Raw genomic sequence first — 21,210 nt, 5'->3', positions numbered from 1 at the left:
TCGTCTTCCTTTGAAATACCTTGATCCTACCAAAAACCCTTTTCTGTGCATTTAAATATATATGTCCAAATAGGAAGCCACAGTTACATTTTATGGGAACTTTACAGTGGTGGTTTCTTTTTCTTTTTTTCTTTTTCTTTTTTTTTTTTTTTTTTTTGCGAGACAGAGTCTCACTCTGTCACCCAGGCTATAGTGCAGTGGTGCGATCTTGGCTCACTGCAACCTCCGCTTCCTGGGCTCAAGTGATTTTTGTGCCTCAGCTTCCCGAGTAGCTGGGATTATGGGCGCCCGCCATCATGCCTGGCTAATTTTTGTATTTTTAGTGGAGATGGGGTTTCACCATGTTGGTCAGGCTGGTCTCGAACTCCTGACCTCAGGTGATCTGCCCGCCTCAGACTCACAAAGTGCTGGGATTACAGACATGAGCCACTGCTCCCAGCCGGTTGTTTGTTTTTCATGAGTGGGATCCACATGTGTTCAGCATCCTTGTTTCACTTTCTGTTTTGGAAGTTTTGCCATGTTAATTCAATTCCATTTTAACCATTGCCCAGCATTCCCTAACAAAATTATAGCATAATTTAAATAAATCATTCTCCTGTTGATAAACATTTAGGATATTTTCAGACTTCTGCTGTTATAAATAAGCAGCCGTATTTATGCTTGTTTTGGTACATGCACAGATACTTACCTGGCATCGATACCTGGGAGAACTAGGTTGCATTATTTTAAATCTGTTACCAAAATTGCCTTTACAACGTGCCATGCCAGTTTATACTCCCAGCAGCAACAGTTGAGAATGTCCATTTCTCCATACTCAAGCTAACACTGGATGGAAACTAAGTCAATTTTTATTTTGCCAAAGTGATGGGCAAAATGATATTTTGTCATTGTTTTAATTGTTATTTCCCAGTCCCTTGTCATGTATTATTTAGGCATTTGTATTTCTACTCTGAATTGGCCATTTTCCTTTGCCAGTTTAAAAAATTTCTTTTTCTTGTTTCGTAAAGGGTTGTTTTTTTTTTAATATTCTGTATATTAAACCTTTACATAGTGTGGATATTAATATGCAAATAATTATCCTTGTTTGTCACTTGTCTTCATTTATGTTGACTTTGCCATACAGAAGTTCATAATTTTTACATAGTCAGTCTTTGATGTGTTTTGTATTCTGTTCAGTAGCAACAACAATTATATAGGTTGAGCATCCGTAATCCAGAAATCTGAAACTTTTTGAGCTGCATGATGCCACATGGGTGGCTGAGGTAGTAACAACTTTACTTTCTCATGGTTCAGTGTACACAAATTTAGTTCCCTGCACAAAGTTTTTAAAAATACTATATGAAGTTGCACTCCATCCTGGGCAACAAGAGCAAAACTCCATCTCAAAAAAAAAAAAAAAAGTACTATATAAAGTTACCTCCAGGCTATAAGGTGTATATGAAACAAATGAATTTCATGTTTAGATTTGAGTCACATCCCCAAAATATCTCATTATGTGTATGAAAATATTCTCAAATCTGAAGCAGTCTGAAGTCCCAACCACTGCTGGTCCCAAGCATTTTAGATAAAGGATATTCAACATGTAGTGATATTGCCAATATTGTTACTGTGGTTGTTGTTGAACAGAATACAAAACCTATTGTTGTATTCTAAGCACTTTTAATCTTCCTACCAGCCTTGTGAGGTATAGGTACTGCTATACCTATTTTTTCAGATGAGGAATTATGGAACAGGGAGCTTGAATAAGTTGCCTATGCCACACGTGCAGTTAGAAGTAGAACCATAGCACCAACCCAGACAGCCTTGCTCTAGCAGCTGTGCCCCCCGACCCCCATAAAAAGCTTCACTCATTCCCTTTCTGTTTTTACAATAACTTTGCAAAGAAAGATGGTATTCTGTTTTGTTGTTGTTGTTTTTGAGATGGAGTTTTGCTCTTGTTGCCCGGGCTGGAGTGCAATGGCGCAATCTCGGCTCACTGCAACCTCTACCTCCCGGGTTCAAGCGATTCTTCTGCCTTAGCTTCCCAAGTAGCTGGGATTACAGGCGTGTGCCACCATGCCCAGTGAATTTTTTGTATTTAGTAGAGACAGACTTTCACCATGTTGGCCAGGCTGGTCTCAAACTCTTTACCTCAGGTGATCCACCTGCCTTGGCCTCCCAGAGTGCTGGATTATAGGCATGAGCCACTGCGCTTGGCCTGCTTTTTTTTTTTTTTTTTTAAACTTACCATGGGATTGAACATTTTCTCATGTTTCTTAGCCTTTTGATTGTTTTTTTCTTATAAATTGATTGCCATTTATAAGATTGCCCACTTTGGTTTTCTTTTATATGAGATTTGCTTTTATATGTTGAAAATGTTAATAATTTTCAGGTTTCACTTTTTTTAAAACTTTTTTAAAGATTTCTAATACATAGAACTTAATTTTATGTAGTCATATCTGTATCTCTTCTAAAATGCAATTGTTAATTCCTTTTGTCTTAGACTTTCCCTAAATTTTTTTCTAAATTTGTATGCATTCATTTTTAAAATGTAAAATCTTTCTGGAACTTACTAAATGTACATTGAGGATCTAAAAATAAAATGTCCTAAATAGATAATTTTTCTCAATGCATTTTATTGACCAATTCATGTATGTTCTTGTGTGTGGGTTCATACTGGGCGTTACTTTGTGTGTGGCATGGTGGAGTCAGGCTGCCCAGTTTGAATCCTGGCTCTGCCATTTCTTGGCAGTGTGACTGTACTCTCTCTCGTCCCATTTTCATGTTTACAAATAAAGTTAATAACAATATTACATGGTTGTTGGGGATCAAATGAGATACTTCCTCTAAAGTCCTTACTGTTCTATGGTAGAGTTGTATATTGCCAAGCACAGGGCAAAGCACGCTTGATGTTAGCACCACCAATATTTCAATTATATTTACTCATTTGTGTAACTGCAGGAAACATTTTGTGGAATTATAAAGTCTCACATTTGGAAGGGACTTGAGATTATCTGGATTATATAGATAATTCTTGATAACATGATTCTTAAACCTGACTCTACATCAGAGTTAGTTGGAGGAGCTTTGAAAAGCCCCACGTTCTGGCCTTACCCCTTATCAACTAAATCAGAATCCCTGGGATGTATGGTTCAGTAATTTATTTTTGATGAACTTTGTGGGTCTGAAGCAGTTGGCTTGGCATTGGCAAATGGTTGTCCAACTTCTGCTTTAAAGCTTGCCAAGTTGAAATATTTGTGGAATAATAAGTCAGGTAAGCTAATAAGCAATTTCTTCTTAAATTCTCAGTATCTGTTATGCTAATATATAAGGATAGGTTTTGCCCTTTTCTCAGGATCAATTAGTAGTATTTTTAAACAAGATTTTAATTAATTTTACATTTTCCCCAAATACAGATAAAAGTTTTAGATGTGAAAGTTATTTGTTATACATTACAAAAACATTGTGCATTTATATTTTAGTTCTGATCCAATACTAGATATTCTTTTATAAATTGGTTTTTTATGAAGTTATGAATTCTGAAATAATTCTCTAATATGTTTTTATTTTCAGAGCTTTTTGACAACTACATGCAACAAGATGCCCATGAATTCTTAAATTACCTACTAAATACAATTGCTGATATTTTACAAGAAGAGAGAAAGCAGGAAAAACAAAATGGTCGCTTACCTAATGGTAATATTGATAATGAAAATAATAACAGCACACCAGACCCAACGTGGGTTCATGAGATTTTTCAGGGAACATTAACTAATGAAACCAGATGTCTTACTTGTGAAACTGTAAGTATATCATACAATTTTGTATAGAGAAAAATTGAATTACTATGTTAAAGGTTGTTCTTTGAGAAAGACAGAATGGAAGATGAGCTTGAAAGTTGTAATTCTTAGGTATAGGAGTTAAAGATGTATTTTTCAGTTAAAAGGAATCTGTCTGTATTCTTAATGTAATGTTGCTTATTGACAATGAATACCTGAGGTGATAGAAAGATACTTACTGTAGCTTGAACTGTTTGATTTTCTTTCAGTTTAGGAGGCCATAGAACCATGTTGTGGAAATTATGTCTTATGACATAATCTCATAGGATCATACAGATCAGGGAGGCATATTAATTTGTTTTTCCTTTTTCTACGATTACCTTTAGTATCCATTGTTGGGATAAAAACTAAAGCATACAGTGTACCCTCAAGGAGGGGAAAAAAATCCCACTTGCTGGACACTTTGTAAAGATGAAGCTTGAAAATTGTTACACCCAGGCTGGAGCACAGTGGCCCAATCTCAGCTCACTGTAGCCTCGACTTCCTGGGCTCAAGCAATCCTTCCATCTAAGCCTCATAAGTAGCAAGGACCACGAGCACGTGCCAACACACCCAGCTAAGTTTTAAATTTTTATTTTTTGTAGAGACAGGGGTCTTACTGTGTTGCTCAGGCTGGTCTTGAACTCCTGGGCTCAAGCAGTCTTTCCACCTTGGCCTCTCAAAGTTCTGGAATTACAGGTGTGAGCCATTATGCCCAGCCAGTCATGTTCTTTATAGCATTTTCCCTATTCAGTACAGAATCCAATTTAGAGGGGGACATTGCATTTAGTTGTTTCTTTAGCCTTCTTTAACCTGAAACATTTACATGGTCTTTTTTTTTTTTTTTTGAGAATATGCCTCCCTCACCTTTTTAAAATCAGATGTTCTCATATTTAGTTTCTCTGATGTTTCTTCCTAACTAGATGCAGGTTATGCATTCATGGCTAATAATAATATATCATTCATGTTGTGTTTTTCTCGGGGCATCACGTCTGTAGGCACACAATATCCATCTGCCTCTCATTGGTGAAATTAATTTTTGATCACCCAGTCAAGGTGGTGGTGTTTCTCCATTTGATTTATTTATTTGGAGACAGGTTCTTGCTCTGTTGCCCAGGCTTTAGTGCAGTGACACTGTTATAGATCATTATAGCCCCAAGACTCCTGGGCTCAAGTGATCCTCCTGCCTCAGCCTTCTGAGTAACTAGGACTACAGTGCATGCCATCACCCCCAGCTAGTTTTTAAACTTTTTTGAGACAGAGTCTTGCTGTGTTACCCAGGCTGGTCTTGAACTCCTGCCCTCAAGTAACCCACCTGCCTCAGCCTCCCAGAGTGTTGGGATTACAGACATGATCCACTGTGCTGGGTCAGTTTCTCCACTTTATGATGACTTTTTTTTTTTTTTTTTTTAAATCCCCTTGCAATTAGTAGGCAGTCTGTGGGGAGACACAAATACCTCCCTCCTCATCAAAATCTCACCCAAGATTTAGCATGCATTTATGATTTTGCCTGATCTCATCTTTACTGTGACAGTTGCGCTGCTAGTTTTTAATAACATTGGAAAAGAGGGTCCACAAGCAAGAAAGCTAAGAGTCCTGTAAAGTCTCCATAGTTTTGCCTTTTCCAGAATATTGTGTAGTTGAAATCATATAGTATGCAGCCTGTTTGGATTAGCTTCTTCCACTTAGCAATATGCATTTAAGGTTCTTCCATGTCTTTTTAAGGCTTGATATCTTATTTCGTTTATTTTTGGCTGAGCAACATTTCCACTGTATGGATGTGCTGCAGTTTTTAAAGTTCATTCACTTACTGAAGGACGTCTTGGTTGCTTCCAAGTTTTGCCAATTATGAATAAAGCTGCTATAAACATTTGTGTGCAGGTTTTTGTGTGGATGTGAGTTTTTACTTCCTTTGTGTAAATATCAAGGAGCAGGATCACTGGATTGTATGGTAAGAGTATACTTAGTTTGATAAGAAACCAACATTCTGTCTTCCACAGTGGCTGTACCATTTTTCCTTCTTACCAGCAGTGAATGAGAGTTCTTGTTTCTCCACATCCTTGCTGACATTTGGTGTTGTCAGTTGGATTTTGGCCATTCTAATAAGTGTTGTAGTGTTATCTCATGTTAATTTGCAAGGCCCTAATGACATATGATGTTGATCATCTTTTTGTCTGCTTATTTGTCATCTATATCTCTTTAGTGATGTGTCCAGATCTTTTGTCCATTTTTTAATCAGGCTGTTTTTCTTTGCATATTGTCGAATTTTAAGTGGGTTTTTGTTTCGGGTCTAATTTTGGATACTAGTTCATAATCAGGTGGGTCTTTGGCAAATATTTTCTCCCAGTCCGTGACTTGTTTTTCATTCTTTTAACACTGTTTTTGGCAGAGTGGAAGTTTTCTTTTTGAGATGGAGTTTTGCTCTTGTTGCCCAGGCTGGAGCGCAGTGGCTCACCGCAACCTCTGCCTCCCGGGTTCAAGTGATTCTCTTGTGTCAGCCTCCCTAGTAGCTGGGATTACAGGCATGCGTCACCACGCCCGGCTGATTTTGTAATTTTAATAGAGACGGGGTTTCTCCATGTTGGCCAGGCTGGTCTTGAACTCCCGACCTCAAGTGATCCACCCACCTTGGCCTCCCAAAGTGCTGGAATTACAGGCGTGAGCCACCGGGCCTGGCTGGCAGAGCAGAAGTTTTTAATGTTTTAATTATCAGTTTTTAATTTTAATAAAGTCCAACTTTTTCTTTCATGCATTATACTTTTGGTGTTGTATCTAAAAAGTCATCAATAAACTAAAGGTCCCTTAGAATTTATCCTATGTTATCTAGGAGTTATATAGTTTTTCATTTTATATTTAAGTCTATGATCCTTTTTGAGTTAATTTCTGTATAAGGTATTAGAAAGTTTATTCTGGGTTAATTTTTTTGCATGTGGATGTCCATCTGCTCCAGCATCATTTGTGGAAAAGAAATTCTTTCTCGATTGAATTGCCTTTGCTCCTTTGTCAAAGATGAGTTGACTCTTATTTGTGTGAGTGTATTTCTGGTCACTCTCTTCTGTCCTGTTGGTCCGTATATCTGTTCTTTCCTCACTACCACACTGTCTCGATTACCGTAGCTTTAGAGTAAGTCTTAAAGTCAGGTAGTCTCAGTCCTCTGACTTTGTTCTTCTTCAATATTTTGTTGGCTGTTCTGGGTCTTTTGCCTCTCCATGTAAACTTTAGAATCAAGTTTGTCGATATCCACAAAATAACTTGCTGGGATTTTGATAAGGATTTTGCTGAACCTATAGATGAAGTTGGGGAAAAAAATGATATCTTGACAAAGTTGAGTCTTCTTATCCAAGTACATGCACTGTCTCCCCTTATTTACCACTTTTTTTGCTATCTTTCATTGGAGTTTGGTAGTTCTTCCTCATATCAATACCATGCGTGTTTTGTTAGATTTATGTTTAAGTATTCATTTTGGGGGGTGCTAAGCACCAACTATGCCAGGTAGAAGATGGTAGAAGATGAATAAGACATAAGCTTCTGATCACAAGATACTCCTGTGGTAATGAAGACTGGCAAACCAGTGTTCAGGCAGTTCCAGTACAGTGTGTTATCGTATGTGTATGCACAGGATGCCATGCCAGCCAGAGAATAGTAGACCTAATCCAGGTGGGAGTGGGGAGGATTTGGATAGGTAAAGGACCAGCTTCCTGGAGGAGCTCATGCTTGTATTTTAGAAATGCAATTGGTAATGTCTCAGGTGGTAGGAAGCTGGTGTCTATAACACCCTTTTCTGGTGTTCTCTATGAGGGTTCCTTTTCAGTCTCATTCCTTGGCTTCTCTTTTTCCATTCTTTAAATGTGGGTGTTCCCCAGGGTTTCATTGTCAGTTGCTTCTCACTCTGAATTGGGAGGATCATGATCATGTTCCATTTTATTATCACATGTGCTGATGAGTCTGAATTCCAGATCTCCACCCTAGACTTCTTCCCTGAGTTTTAGACTGGGATCTCCCCGTATTGTGCATGACATGACATTAGGACATATTAGTCCAATAGCAGCCAGATGTCTTTACAACCACTTTGAAAAGTGGAATACTGCCCTACTTGGTGACCACTTGGCACCAACTCAATTGCAAATATAAATGTAGTAACTCATGCACCCAGGTGATCTAGAGCATCCTTGTGTCTAGGTTTTTGCATGATCATAAAAGGAACATTTCAAATGAAGACCCTTGAGGCAGTGTCTGAGGACTTCATTTTGAGGAATACAAAATTTATTTTGAGAAACACCAGACTGTGTAACTGTTACTTCTCTGTAGCTTACATGTAAATTCCGGCCTGATCTGGCTTTAGCCTACCTCTGCCATACTATCTCTTGTCACCCTACCCACTTTTCTACAAAATTGATGTGTTTTCCTTAAACATATCATGTCCTCTTTTTTTCTCTCTGAGTTGTCTGTGTTCCCCCTTCTTTTTCACCGGACTTTTTGAGACTCAGGTCAGTTATCTTGTAGTGTTGCTGTATCTTCCATCGTACAGTGGAATGGCATCTTAGAGAAGGGGTTTCGGTCCTATGGTTAGCTTAATGTTGAAGTCAGGGAAAGTCAAAATCACCATTGGAACTCCCTTCAACTGTCTATAAAATACGCTATGCACAGTACCTTGGTTTACTTATATTTGCATAAATATATACTTTGTACAGTCACATGTTGTATGACAACTTACTGAGTTGTTCTGTGAACAACTCTATGTGCTAATAATAATCTTGATGTAGTATTAAAATGGGAAAGCGTTTGCTTAACTGAGTGGAGAGGCACAGGTTGCTGAGTCAGACGTATCTCCTGTTGCACACGTACCTTCAGGATGGACTTGCTGAAAGAAATAGCTAGGAAGATTTATGTCTAAAGTTCTGTCCTATTCCAGTTCACATGAGCAAGTGATAACTTTATAAGATTATTTACCTGTAAATCAAACAAAACTTTATATTAAATTTTTAGGAGAAATAAAGTCAGTCACAAATGAAGAATGTAATTTAACATTTTGGGCTAAATTTTTTTTAATGACAATTAAAAAATTTAATGACAGATATCCTGTCCTGTGTGAAGCATTTTTATTCAGTCTTGACCTATGTTTTTTTAAGAATCAGTGTATATGGTACAGTTTATTTCATGCTTTAAAATAACACAAAGACTTTGGAAGGTCATGAACTCTCACATCATACTAGCCTTTGCCAGTGAGAGTCAGTCAAAAGTGTACTTTGGTGTTTTATTTATACATCTGGTAGGGGTTATTTATTCAGTGTCCTTTTGGATAATCCAAATTAAGTAGTTTTCTTTTGAACTTGAGGGAAAAGAATTGTTTACTTACTGATAATAATAGAATGCATTTAATTCTGTTAATTGGGAACTGTGGTTTACTAGTATTTGAAAAAATCAAAGACAATTCACTGTTTTTACAGATAAGCAGCAAAGATGAAGATTTTTTAGACCTTTCTGTTGACGTGGAACAAAATACATCAATTACTCACTGCTTAAGGTATATGTAGAATTATTTAGTTTGAAATTTAATAATTATTTTTAGTCTGGAATATTTTTTAATGGATACATGATTTCCTGGTATCTACAAAATAAATTTGTTTTGAATTTCACACAGGGGTTTCAGCAACACAGAAACTCTGTGCAGTGAATACAAGTATTACTGTGAAGAGTGTCGCAGCAAACAGGAAGCACACAAACGGTAATTTAGTGCTTTATGGATTTTTAAGTGTTTTTTTTTTGTAATTGATGTTTTAGGTGGGCTTAGAAAAACAATCTGGGAAAATTTACATTGAGTAAAAATTCTTAATTCTATCACTAACAGTTAATGTTCATTAAGTATTACTAGGTAAATGATATTCTACTCAATGTTTCTTTTACAAAAACTGTGTACCCTGAAGTGATTTCCTATGTCAAGCGATTATTTAATCATCATAAACCAGTACAGTTAAAATATTTGGCTTTGAGGCTTTCCTGATGATGTAAACTTTTTTCTTGGTGAAGAGGGTTGAGGGAGATAGCACTCCCCATTGCCCATCCCCCACACCCCCAGTTTCTGCTTTTCCTACATAGGATGTTGTACATTCTCTTAGCATGTTATTGTAAGACTGGTTTGGTATCAATAAATGGAATAATAAACATCATCATCATCGTTACTTCTTATTTTGAAACAGTCTCAAACTCAGAAAAGTTGCATGAATAGACCAAGAAAGCTTTTTTACCCTAAACCATTTGAAAATAAGTTACTGATATGTACCTCATGGCCCCTGGCACTTTAATAGGTATTTCCCAGCAACAGGGACGTTTTCCTATGTGTGCACATCCATCCAAATCCAGAAAGTAACATTGACATGCTACTGTTACTGCAAACCTTATTTTGGTATCACAGGATGTACTGGTAATGTCCTTTATAGAAGAAGGATTCTGTCCAGAATCCCACATTACATTTAGCATTCGGTCTCTTTAGTCTTTTTCAATTTGGAAAAGATTCTCAGTCCTTTCTTGACATTAATGATACTTGACTTTTGATAATCATAAGTTAGTTATTTTGTAGAATGTCCCTCATTGGAGTTTGTCTCGTTTTCCTGTGATTAGATTCAGGTTATGTCTCTTGGACAGGAATCTTACAGTGTTTTTCTCATCATGTCCTGTTAAGTAGCATATGTGACTTGATTTGTGCCATGTGTTGGAGTATCCCCAAGATCACTTCTAGGACAGGTGATTTCCTAGAAGGATTCACAGTGCTCAACATCCAAGCGTGCTCACAGCTAAGATTTATTACAGGGACGGGATACAAAACACAGTCAGCAAAGAGAAAGCCAGGCAAGCAGCCAGAAGTCAGTGCCCCAGTGGAGTCACAAAAGACTATTAATTCTTCCCACATTGAATTGTGACAACACAGGAAGCTCATTACAGACTGAGTGCCCTGTGTTTTTATTTGGGGCTAGTCATGTAGGTACCCTCTGCCTACCATGCCCCCAAATTCCAGACTCCCAGAAAGAAAGCAGGAGTTCAGCATAAACTGTCTTATTTGTTCAAACAATTTAGGCACAGCGAGACACTTATTATTTGGCGAATGGTGGGAACATGTCCAAAATCCAAGTTTCCAGATGCTAAAAAGGACCATCCAATGAAGCACGCCATTTTTTTTTTTTTTTTTTTTTTTGAGACGGAGTCTTGCTCTGTCGCCCAGGCTGGAGTGCAGTGGTGCGATCTCGGCTCACTGCAAGCTCCACCCCGCCGGATTCACGCCATTCTCCTCCCTCAGCCTCCCGAGTAGCTGGGACTACAGGCGCCCGCCACCACGCCCGGCTAATTTTTTGTATTTTTAGTAGAGACGGGGTTTCACTGTGTTAGGATGGTCTTGATCTCCTGACATCGTGATCCGCCTGCCTCGGCCTCCCAAAGTGCTGGGATTACAGGCGTGAGCCACTGCGCCCGGCCGCAAGCAGGCCTTTCTAAGGATAGTTTGAGGCCATGTGAATCCTTTTCTGAACCTCCCATTACTGTTCTTGGCTGTTATTGAACATTTGAGTGAATGTTCCCCAGATGTTTTACAGAGTTCTTCACTTACTTTACTTTTTCTCATTGTAATTTAGAAGTATTTTATGTGGAAGTATTTTGAGATTGTAAATATTTCATTCTTCATTGAACTTTCATTTTATTCACTTTTAAAATCTTACAGTGGACCCAAAGGTTCCTGTTTTATTCAGTGGATTGTTATCCATTAGCATTCTTACTTCCATGCTCACATTATCTCCAGTCTGGCCAGGAGGAGTTCCTCCAAGCTGGCTCCTCTCTTCTTGATGTGCCCAATCATTCTCCAGTATTTCTTTCCTTTCTGACTCAAGCTGTTCAGGCTCATTTTGCTCTTTCTTTGCCCCTACTCTGGAACAAGCCATTTCTCCAAGGAGCCCTGGTTTCTCTTAGGGGAAAACAATAAACTAGGACCTTGTACAGTTGTGCTCATTGCTATTGGGATGTCATTGTTCCTGAGCCCGCTTAATGAGCAGAGCTAGAGAGGATAGATGAGTATTTATAAATACGCACACACTTTTCACATCTGCATTTATTTCTCTTCTATGTCTATTGATCTCTTTATCTGTATTGAAAACCAGGAATACACAGTGATAATCTTGTAGCCACCACCATAGTATTTGTAATTCCTTTCTCCGACAGTACAGTTGGCTGCTATTATCCTTACTAGATTTACTTATTTGGTCATTGCACCTTTAGGTAACCCAGCGTATTCTCTCTGCCTTCCTGCCCCCGCTCCCTGCATGCACACGAGCGTGCACACACACACACACACACAAACACACATCCTTCCCCACTATATTTACTTATTTGGTCGGTGCACCTTTTGGTAACCCAGCTTATTCTCTCTACCTTCCTGCCCCCGCTCCCTGTATGCACACACATGCATAAACACACACACACTGTCACACACACACACACACACACACACACACACACAGCCCCTTCCCCTCTGCTTTGGCTTCCCCCTCTCCTGCCTGTACAGATGTCTGTGTTATTTGGCCCCATCAAATAGTTGAATTGAGTTGTTCATTAAGGGAGGGGAAGAGCTCAGATTTTTAAGTGATTATATTTTTGTTTTGGACACAGACATCTCCTAGGAAGGAAAGTGTTTTTGGTAATGGACCACGGAATCAAAACAGATTACTCACTGTTTCTGTCCATTAGTGCATATGATGGGGAGCACCTCAAAGAAGTTTAGTCAGAGGGATAGGGGCTAAAGCATTACGTTCATCCTGAAAATGCCTTAGAAAGTACCTAAGACTGTTGGATAAGTAAGAGTCAGGGACTAAATGTAGCTAAGAGAAATACAACTTTCAGACTTTACTGACTATATGGAGGAAGGCCCATCTGTGAGCAAAAGCCACCCTTTCCCTAGAATGATGGTTATACAAGTAATCACATGTGAGTAATTGAGAATTGTCTGTAAAATCGAGCTCTTTGTTTTAAAGACATGAAATTTTAATGTATTAGAAAATACATGAAGAATGTATATTCTTTGTAATTAAATTAGAAAATACGGATAAATGTAAATCGAGAATCACTATAAAAGCTATAAAATGTTAACATTTTTGTGTATATCTTAGATTTTTAAAGTGTGTATGTATATACACACATAGTCCCTAAAATGCTATCAAACTTTATGTACAAGTTCGAAACTTTTTCACTTAAAAAATTGCAACCATGTTAATGAAAAAATATTTTTATATCCTTCTTAGGAGGTGCTGCATTGTGTGTGTGTGTAATTATATATATATGTGTATGTATATGTGCATATATATAAAATATATGTATATGTGCGCATATATATATATATTTTTTTAAAGAGACAAAAGATCTCTCTCTGTCACCCAGGCTGGAGTCCAGTGGTGCGATCTTAGCTCACTGTAGCTTCAGACTTCTGGGCTTAAATGATCCTCCTACCTCAGCCTTCTGTGTAGCTGGGACTACAGATGTGTGCCACCCTGCCTGAGTAATTTATTTAATTTTATTTTTTATAGACGGACTCTTGCTATGTCGCCTAGGCTCATCTTGATCTCCTGGCCTCAAGCAGTCCTCCTGCCTCAGCCTCTGGTGTAGCTGGAATTACAGGAGCTAGATACCACGCCTGCTGCATAGTATATTTTTTTTGTATGAACATACCATAGTACCATGTATCTACCAGTTGTCTAAATCCAACAATTTAGATTTTTTACACTGTTATAAACAGTGATTTGATGAACAGTTTTGTGTGTATATACACATATTCGCCACATATTTTTGGACACTTTGTAGGATAAATTATGCATAAGTTTCTGGAAAGACAACTTTACAGAAGTTACATATTTCTCATTAGGATCTAGTATCAACCTGTTAATTTATGGTGTGATATTGAGCAATTCATTTAATATTTTTGACCTTTACTTGGATGAATTCACTTCTGAAAGTTTATAGTTCTCAGTCTTGGAATAATAGGATAAGCTTGTGTTGAGTATACAGACCATAGTTCTTAGTAAAAAACCAAAAATCAATTTGACGGCCAGACGTGGTGGCTCACGCCTGTAATCCCAGCACTTTGGGAGGCCAAGGTGGGCAGATCACCTGAGGTCAGGAGTTCAAGACCAGCCTGGCCAATATGCTAAAACCCCATCTCTACTGAAAATACAAAAATTAGCCAGGCGTGGTGGCACACATCTGTAATCCCAGCTACTCTGGAGGCTAAGGCAAGAGAATTGCTTGAACCTGGGAGGCAGGGAGGCAGAGGTTGCAGTGAGCTGAGATGGCACCACTGCGCTCCAGCCTGGGCAACAGAGCGAGACTCCATCTCAAAAAAAAAGAAAGAAAGAAAAAAGAAAACATTCCATTTATAATAGTATTAGAAACAATAAAATACTTAGGAATAAACTTACATGGCAGAAGACTTGTATATTGAAAATTATAAGATGTTACTGAAAGAAATTAAGATACAAATAAATAGAAACACATCCTGTATTCATGGATGGAAGACTTAATATTCTTAAAATGTCCATACTAGCCAAAGCAACCTAGAGATTCAGTGCAGTTGCTATCAAAATTCCTATGGCATTTTCTGCAGAAATAGAAAAAAACATCCAAAAATCCACATGGAATCACAGAAGACCCTAAATAGTTGAATAATCTTGAGAGAAAAGAACAAAGCTGGTGGCATTAAACTTCTGATTTCAAAGTATATTACAAAGCTAAAGTAATTAAAACAGTATGGTACTGGCCTAAAGACATATATAGACCAGTGGAACAAAATGACCCAGAAATAAAACCATACATATACAGGCAACTGATCTTCATCAAGGGTGCTAAGAATACGTAGTGGGAAAAGGATAATGTTTTCAGCAAATGGTGTTGGGAAAACTGAATATCCACACGAAAAGAATAAAGTTGAACGCTTACCTTATGTCATCTACAAAAAATTAGCTCAAAATGGATTTAAGACCTAAAACTATAGAACTCTTTTTTTTTTTTTTTTTCCCCCCATCTCACTGTGTCTCCAGGCTGGAGTGCAGTGGCATGATCTTGGCTCACTGCAACCTTCAGCTCCCGGGTTCAAGCGATTCTCCTGCCTCAGCCTCCTAAGTAGCTGGGACTACAGGTGTGCGCCACCATGCCCAGCTAATTTTTGTATTTTTAGTAGAGACGGGGTTACACCATGTTGGCCAGGATGGTCTCAATCTTTTGACCTTGTGATCTGCCTGCCTTGGCCTCCCAAAGTGCTGGGATTACAGGCATGAGCGACCACACCCAGACAAGAATTTATATGTGTGTGTGTGTGTGTGTGTGTGTGTGTGTGTGTGTGTGTATGCAAACATGGATTTATGAGTGACAGACTTCAAGTGCATATTTTTTTTGTAGTTAAAAAGATAACAAAATGTATAACCTAGTTTGAGACCAGCCTGGCCAACATGGTGAAACTCTGTCTCTACTAAAAATACAAAATTTATCCAGGCATGGTGGCAGGCGCCTGTAATCCCAGCTACTTGGGAGGCTGAGGCAGGAGAATCACTTGAACCTGGGAGGCAGAGGTTGCAGTGAGCCGAGATTGCGCCATTGCACTCCAGCCTGGGTGACAAGAGTGAGACTTCATCTCAAAAAAAAAAAAAAAAAAAAAAATTCTCCCAAAAAGGTTCATCCCGAGAACACTGAAGAATGATTTTTGGGAATGTTAATGATGTGCCACAAAATTAGTATTTTATGATCAAATGAATTTGCTGTATAATATTTTATCTAAATATTCATGCTCCTGAAGACTCACAAAATAAAGGAAACTTTATCCAGCTTTTTCCAGAATTGACTTGCACATAGACTCCATTTATATAGCATGCCTATTGAACTCTGTAAATAGTGCAGTTCAGGAAAGATAGCAGTGTGGGAAATGTCACTCTAATGGTCATATACGTTTATCCCATGGGAGGTTAAAGCATATAGGTGAGAGGAGAGTGATCGCCCTGGGGAACTGTAATGAGAAAGGATTGATGGCTGTTTCAGGTGTTGTTTTCCTGTCCCTGGCTGCTGGCATGGGTGCAAGGGGGAGGCTGAGGCTAAGGTCTTAGAGAACAGCACGTTGCATTTCACTTCACAGCGCCTTGCAGACCCTGCGGTTTTTACAGATTGAAGGTTTGTGGCAACCCTGTGTTGAGCAAGTCTATCAGTGCCATTTTTCCAACAGCATGTGCGCACATTTCCTGTCTCTGTCACATTTTTGGTAATTCTTGCACTATTTCAAACTTTTTCATTATTATATTGTTACAGTGATACATGGTCAGTTATCGTTGATGTTGCTATGGTAACTGTCTTGGGAGCACCATGAACTGCACCCATTTAAGATGATGAACTTAGCCAGGTGCGGTGACTCACACCTGTAATCCCAGCACTTTGGGAGGCCAAGGTGGGCAGATCACCTGAGGTCAGGAGTTCGAGACCAGCCTGATCAACATGGTGAAACCCCATCTCTACTAAAAATACAAAATTAGCTGGGCGTGGTGGCGCATGCCTATAATCCCAGCAACTCGGGAGGCTGAGGCAGGAGCATCACTTGAACCTGGGAGGCGGAGGTTGTGGTGAGCCGAGATCACGCCATTGCACTCCAGCCTGGGCAACAAGAGTGAAACTCTGTCTCAAAAAGAAAAAGATGATGAACTTAAATGTTGTGCGTTCTGACTGCTCCACCCACCTGACGTTTTCCCCCTCCTACCTCTCTCTCGGGCCTCTTTATTCCCTGAGACACAACAATATTGAAATTAGGCCAATTAATAAGCTTACAATGGCTTCTAAGGGTTCAAGTGAAAAGAAATATTTACATGTCTCTCACTTTAAGTGAAAAGCTAGAAATGATGAAGCTTAATGAATAGGGCACGTTGAAAGCCAAGATAGGCTGAAAGCTAGGCCTCTTGCACCAAACAGCCAAGATAGGAGTGCAAAGAAAAAGTTTTTGAAGAGAATTAAAAGAGCTACTCTAGTGAACCCACAAATGATAAGAAAGCAAAACAGCCTTATTGCCAATATGGAGAAGTTTGAGTGGCCTGGTTAGAAGATCAAACTAGCCACAACATTCCCTTAAGCCAAAGCCTAATCTAAAACCAGGGCCTGTCTTCAATTCTATGAAGGCTGAGAGAGGTAAGGAAGCTGCAGAAGAAAATTTTGAAGCTAGGAGGGGTGGGTTCATGAGGTTTTAAGGAAAGAAGCTGTCTCCATGAGATAAAAGTACAAGGTGAAGCAGCAGTAAGTTATCTAGATTGTCTAGCTAAAATAGTTGCTGATGGTGGCTACACTAAACAACAGATTTTCGATATAGAGGAAACAGTCTTCTATTGGAAAAAGAGGGTGTTTAGGACTGTCATAGCTAGAGAGAAGTGAGCGTCCAGCTTCAAAGGACAGGCTGATTCTCTGGTTAGTGGTTAATGCAGCTGGTGACTTTTAAGTTGAAGCCAGTATTCATTTACCGTCCCTAAAATCCTTGAGTTCTTAAGAATTACGCTGAATCTACCCTGCCTGTGCTGTAGAAAAGAAACAAAGCCTGGATGACAGCACACCTGTTTATAGCATAATTTACTGAATATTTTAAGCTCACTGTTGAGACCTATCACTCAGAAACAAAGATTTCTTTCAAAATATTATTGCTTATTGACAATACATGTGATCACCCAAGAGCTCTGATGGAGACGCACAAAGAGATTAATGTTGTTTTCATGCCTGCTAACTAACATAAGATCCATTCTGCAACCCATGAATCAATGAGTTATTTTGACTTTCAATTGTTATTATTTAATATTTTTTAAGTCTACAACTGCCATAGATTGAGATTCCTCTGATGGATCTGAGCAAAGTAAATTGAAACCCCTCTGGAAAGGATTCACCATTCTGGGTGCCATTAGAATATTTGTGATTCATGGGAGGAGGTTAAAATATTAACATTAAAAACAGTTTGGAAGAAGTTCATTCCAACCGTCATTGATGACTTTGAGGGATTCAAACTTCAGTGGAGGAAGTCACTGTAGATGTGGTGGAAACAGCAAGAGAACAAGAATTAGAAGAGGATCCTGATGATCTGACTGAATTGCTGCAATCTCATGATCAAACTTGAATGAATGAGAAGTTGCTTCTTATGGCTGATCAAAGAATGTGGTTTGTTGAGATGGAATCTACTCCTGGTTAACATGCTGTGAACATTGTTGAAATGGCAACAAAGGATTTAGAATATTACATAACCTTAGTTGATAGCAGCGTCAGGGTTTGAGAGGATTGACTCAATTTTGAAAGAAGTTCTGTGGATAAAATGCTGTCAAACAGCATCACATGCTACAGAGAAATCTGTGAAAGGAAAAGCCAGTTGATGTGGCAGACATTCTTGTCTTATTTTGAGAAATTGCCTCAGCCTGGATCTTGCAGTGAGCCAAGATCGTGCCACTGCACTCCAGCCTGGGCAACAGAGCAAGACTCCGTCTCAAAAAAAAAAAAAAAAAATTGCCTCAGCCACCCCGACCTTCAGCAACCACCATCCTGATCAGTCAGCAGTCATCATCCTTGAGGCAAGACCCTCCACCAACAGAAAGATTATGATTCACTGAAGGCTCAGATGATCATTTTTTAAGCAGTAAACTATTTTTAAATTAAGATATGGACTTTTTTCAGACATAATGCTGTTACATAATACACTACAGTATAGTATAAGCGTAACCTTTATATGCACTGGGAAACCAAAAATGTGTATGACTTGCTTTATTGCGGTCTTCACTTTATTGCGGTCCTCACTTTATTGCGGTGGCCTGGAACTGAACTTGCTGTGTCTCCAAGGTATGCCTGTATTTCTGTCGCTACTCTGTGGGATCCAGTGATTAGTGACAGTGCGCTGGGAGCTAAGCTCCTTGCCTTCTCATCTTTCCTCTCTCAAGTCTCTTTACTCTCCCTTTATTCCGTGTGTGCCTGACCCCACTTCTGGGACCAGTCCTGTTCTTATCAGGTATTGAAGAAGATCCATGCATGGCCAGGTGACTCAGCATCACATTGTCATGGCCACAGTCTATCTCTGAGTATCTGCCCTAGATTTAATGATTGAATGGCTTCCTGTTTGTGAGATGAAGGCCCTACCTTTTGCTTCATTTTCCTAACTAGATCCATATCTTATTCCCCTGTAGCCAGTTCCATTAATGGTAACTTGTGTAGTATCATGTCAAAATCATATCAGCAATAGGGATTTGCTTTGCTGTAGTCAACATCTGCACCCACCTGTTGGCACACACACCCCCATGCAAGTCTTCTGGAATCTGAGTTGGGTGGGTCCTTCCATCTGTTGAGAAGTTGGTGCCTCCTGGCTGCCTGCCTGCATGCCCACCTGGATCTCCAGATGTCCATCACTCAGTACTATGTTTTATATACATGTTGGGGTATGTCATGAGCCTCATTTGTGCCCGTGACCCATCCCCCATTTTAACACATGCTGGAGTTCAGGTTCTGCTGCCTAAATGTCCTCTCATTGCTTACATCTCACTGAGTCACCTTAGTGTCTTTCTCACATAAAGCATTCTATTTGCTCTGACCCCCTCATTGTAGTGTGTCACAATTAATCCTTGTTGATGGTACATTTTAAAAGGGCATGGAATTCAGTCCTTGGAACTGAATGTCTGTACAATTATTAAGCTTTTCTGTGTGGTCAGGACTTCTCTGCTGACAGGATGTTGGTAAGTTCTTAAGTGCCTGTGGCTGGGATATTGCATTCATCTGTGGCAGAGCTTGCAAATAGTGTCCTCTGGATCAGATTCCATCTAAAGAACTCTGTTTGGCTCACACAGTTTATAAAAATAGGAAATTTACTTTAAAAAGCGTTTCTGACTATTGAGAAAAACAGCTCAGATTCCACTGGATTCCAGGGTCTGCATTCCATCCCGTAGTGGTGTTGCTTGCCTGCGGCAGGGTAGTTGGTATTCCGGTTGAGGGTGGTTGCAGGCAATGTCAGTCCTTCCTCCAGCTCCTCCCCTAGTCCTTTGGAATACTTAGCACCTGATGGCTCTGGGAAGGACTCCCCCTTGGGCTACTGGAGAAGGGAGTTTCTGGAGTTTGGTTCAAATTCCAAGTCTTTGACCAGTCACTGACAGGTGCTAAAGAGCATATGAAACCCCAGCTACCTTGTGGTCAAGAGAAATCTGAGGTGAAATCTAGACTCTGGGGTTTCTCTGACACTGAGCTGAAGCCACTCTTTCTGGGATTTTGCTTGAGATTGAATCCTACCTGGTTTCCTTCCCTCTCCCCCCACTCCCCCCCGCCCCACACACAGGGAGCACGACATTAAATCACAGGCCTGGGACTTTCTGTTTCAGGGTCTGCTCTAGGGAACAGGACCTAAAATGAGAGGATGTTGTAGTCTCATAATAATCATCCATTTAAAAATATATTCTAATTTCCCTTGTGATGTTGTTTGTCCTATGGCTTATTTAGAAATGTGTTGCTTAGTTTCCATATCTGGGGGGATTTTCTAGTTTTTTTTTTTATTAGAGGACATACTCTGATTTCATCTTTGAAATTTATCGAGACTTCTTTATTGTCCAGTACATTAGTGAATGTTTCGGTTGAACTTGAGAAGAATGTGTATAGTGCAGTTTGAGGTTGAGTATTCCATAAACGTCAATTAAGTCCATAGTTAGGGTGTTCATATTTTCCTATCCTTACTGATTTTTTTTGTTAGTGAGAGAAGTCTGTTAAAGATTCCAATTCTGATTATGCACTTGTCTATTTCTGTAATTCTTTCAAATTTTGGAGCACGTGCTTTTAAGATTGTTATGTTCTCTTAGTTAAGTGACCTTCATTATTATGAAGTATTCTTTATTTCTGGTAAGATTCCTTATCTTGTATGCTTTGTCTGACATTAGTATAGCCAGTTTACTTAGGATTAGTGTTTACATGGTATGTCTTTTCCCATCCTTCTTTCTTTTTTGAATAGTTTTAAATTATAACTAGACATTATCAAGAAAGGCAACCCCCTGTTATGTTAGAATACAACATGGATGCAGTTTGTCATTTTAAAGATGTAAAAGCAAGAAAATGCATAGAGTTGTGCCTCCGTATCAATTGGTTCCAGGACCCTCACATATAGCAAAATGCATGGTTGCTCAAGTCCCTGATATAAAATGGCATAGCATTTGCATATGACCTATGCACATCCTCCTATGTACTTTGGTACCTAATACATGTAAATGGTATATAGGTAGTTGTTACACTGTATTTTTTTAATGGTATTATTTTTGTCTTTTTAAAAAATTTTTTTTTACTTATTTATTTTTTGAATATTTTCAATTCATGGCTGGTTGAATCTGTGGATGTGGAACTCCCAATATGGAGGGCCAAGTGAATA

The 21,210-nt window shown here is 39.0% G+C and overlaps 1 protein-coding gene and 1 long non-coding RNA gene across 3 annotated transcripts in view; one reads left to right on the top strand and one right to left on the bottom strand.

The window, feature by feature from the left end:
• The window catches only part of LOC134756964 (uncharacterized), a 103,645-nt gene extending 84,298 nt beyond the window's left edge, over window positions 1–19,347 (bottom strand). The window contains exon 1 of the long non-coding RNA XR_010130511.1: window positions 18,544–19,347. This is a non-coding gene — a long non-coding RNA (uncharacterized lncRNA). The remainder of the gene's footprint in view (window positions 1–18,543) is intronic.
• USP12 (ubiquitin specific peptidase 12) overlaps window positions 1–21,210 on the top strand; it is a 105,937-nt gene that overhangs the window by 72,742 nt on the left and 11,985 nt on the right. For both annotated transcript variants that reach the window (XM_031001371.3, XM_031001372.3), the window contains 3 exons: window positions 3,553–3,782; window positions 9,245–9,321; window positions 9,439–9,522. In XM_031001371.3, coding sequence (XP_030857231.1) covers window positions 3,553–3,782; window positions 9,245–9,321; window positions 9,439–9,522 — 391 coding nt within the window. The remainder of the gene's footprint in view (window positions 1–3,552; window positions 3,783–9,244; window positions 9,322–9,438; window positions 9,523–21,210) is intronic.

This window comes from Gorilla gorilla, chromosome 14 (genome assembly GCF_029281585.2).
Source record: "Gorilla gorilla gorilla isolate KB3781 chromosome 14, NHGRI_mGorGor1-v2.1_pri, whole genome shotgun sequence".
In the NCBI taxonomy this organism is placed as follows: domain Eukaryota; kingdom Metazoa; phylum Chordata; class Mammalia; order Primates; family Hominidae; genus Gorilla; species Gorilla gorilla.
Note: the sequence above shows the minus strand (reverse complement) of the source record. Positions and strands in the feature narration are given on the sequence as shown.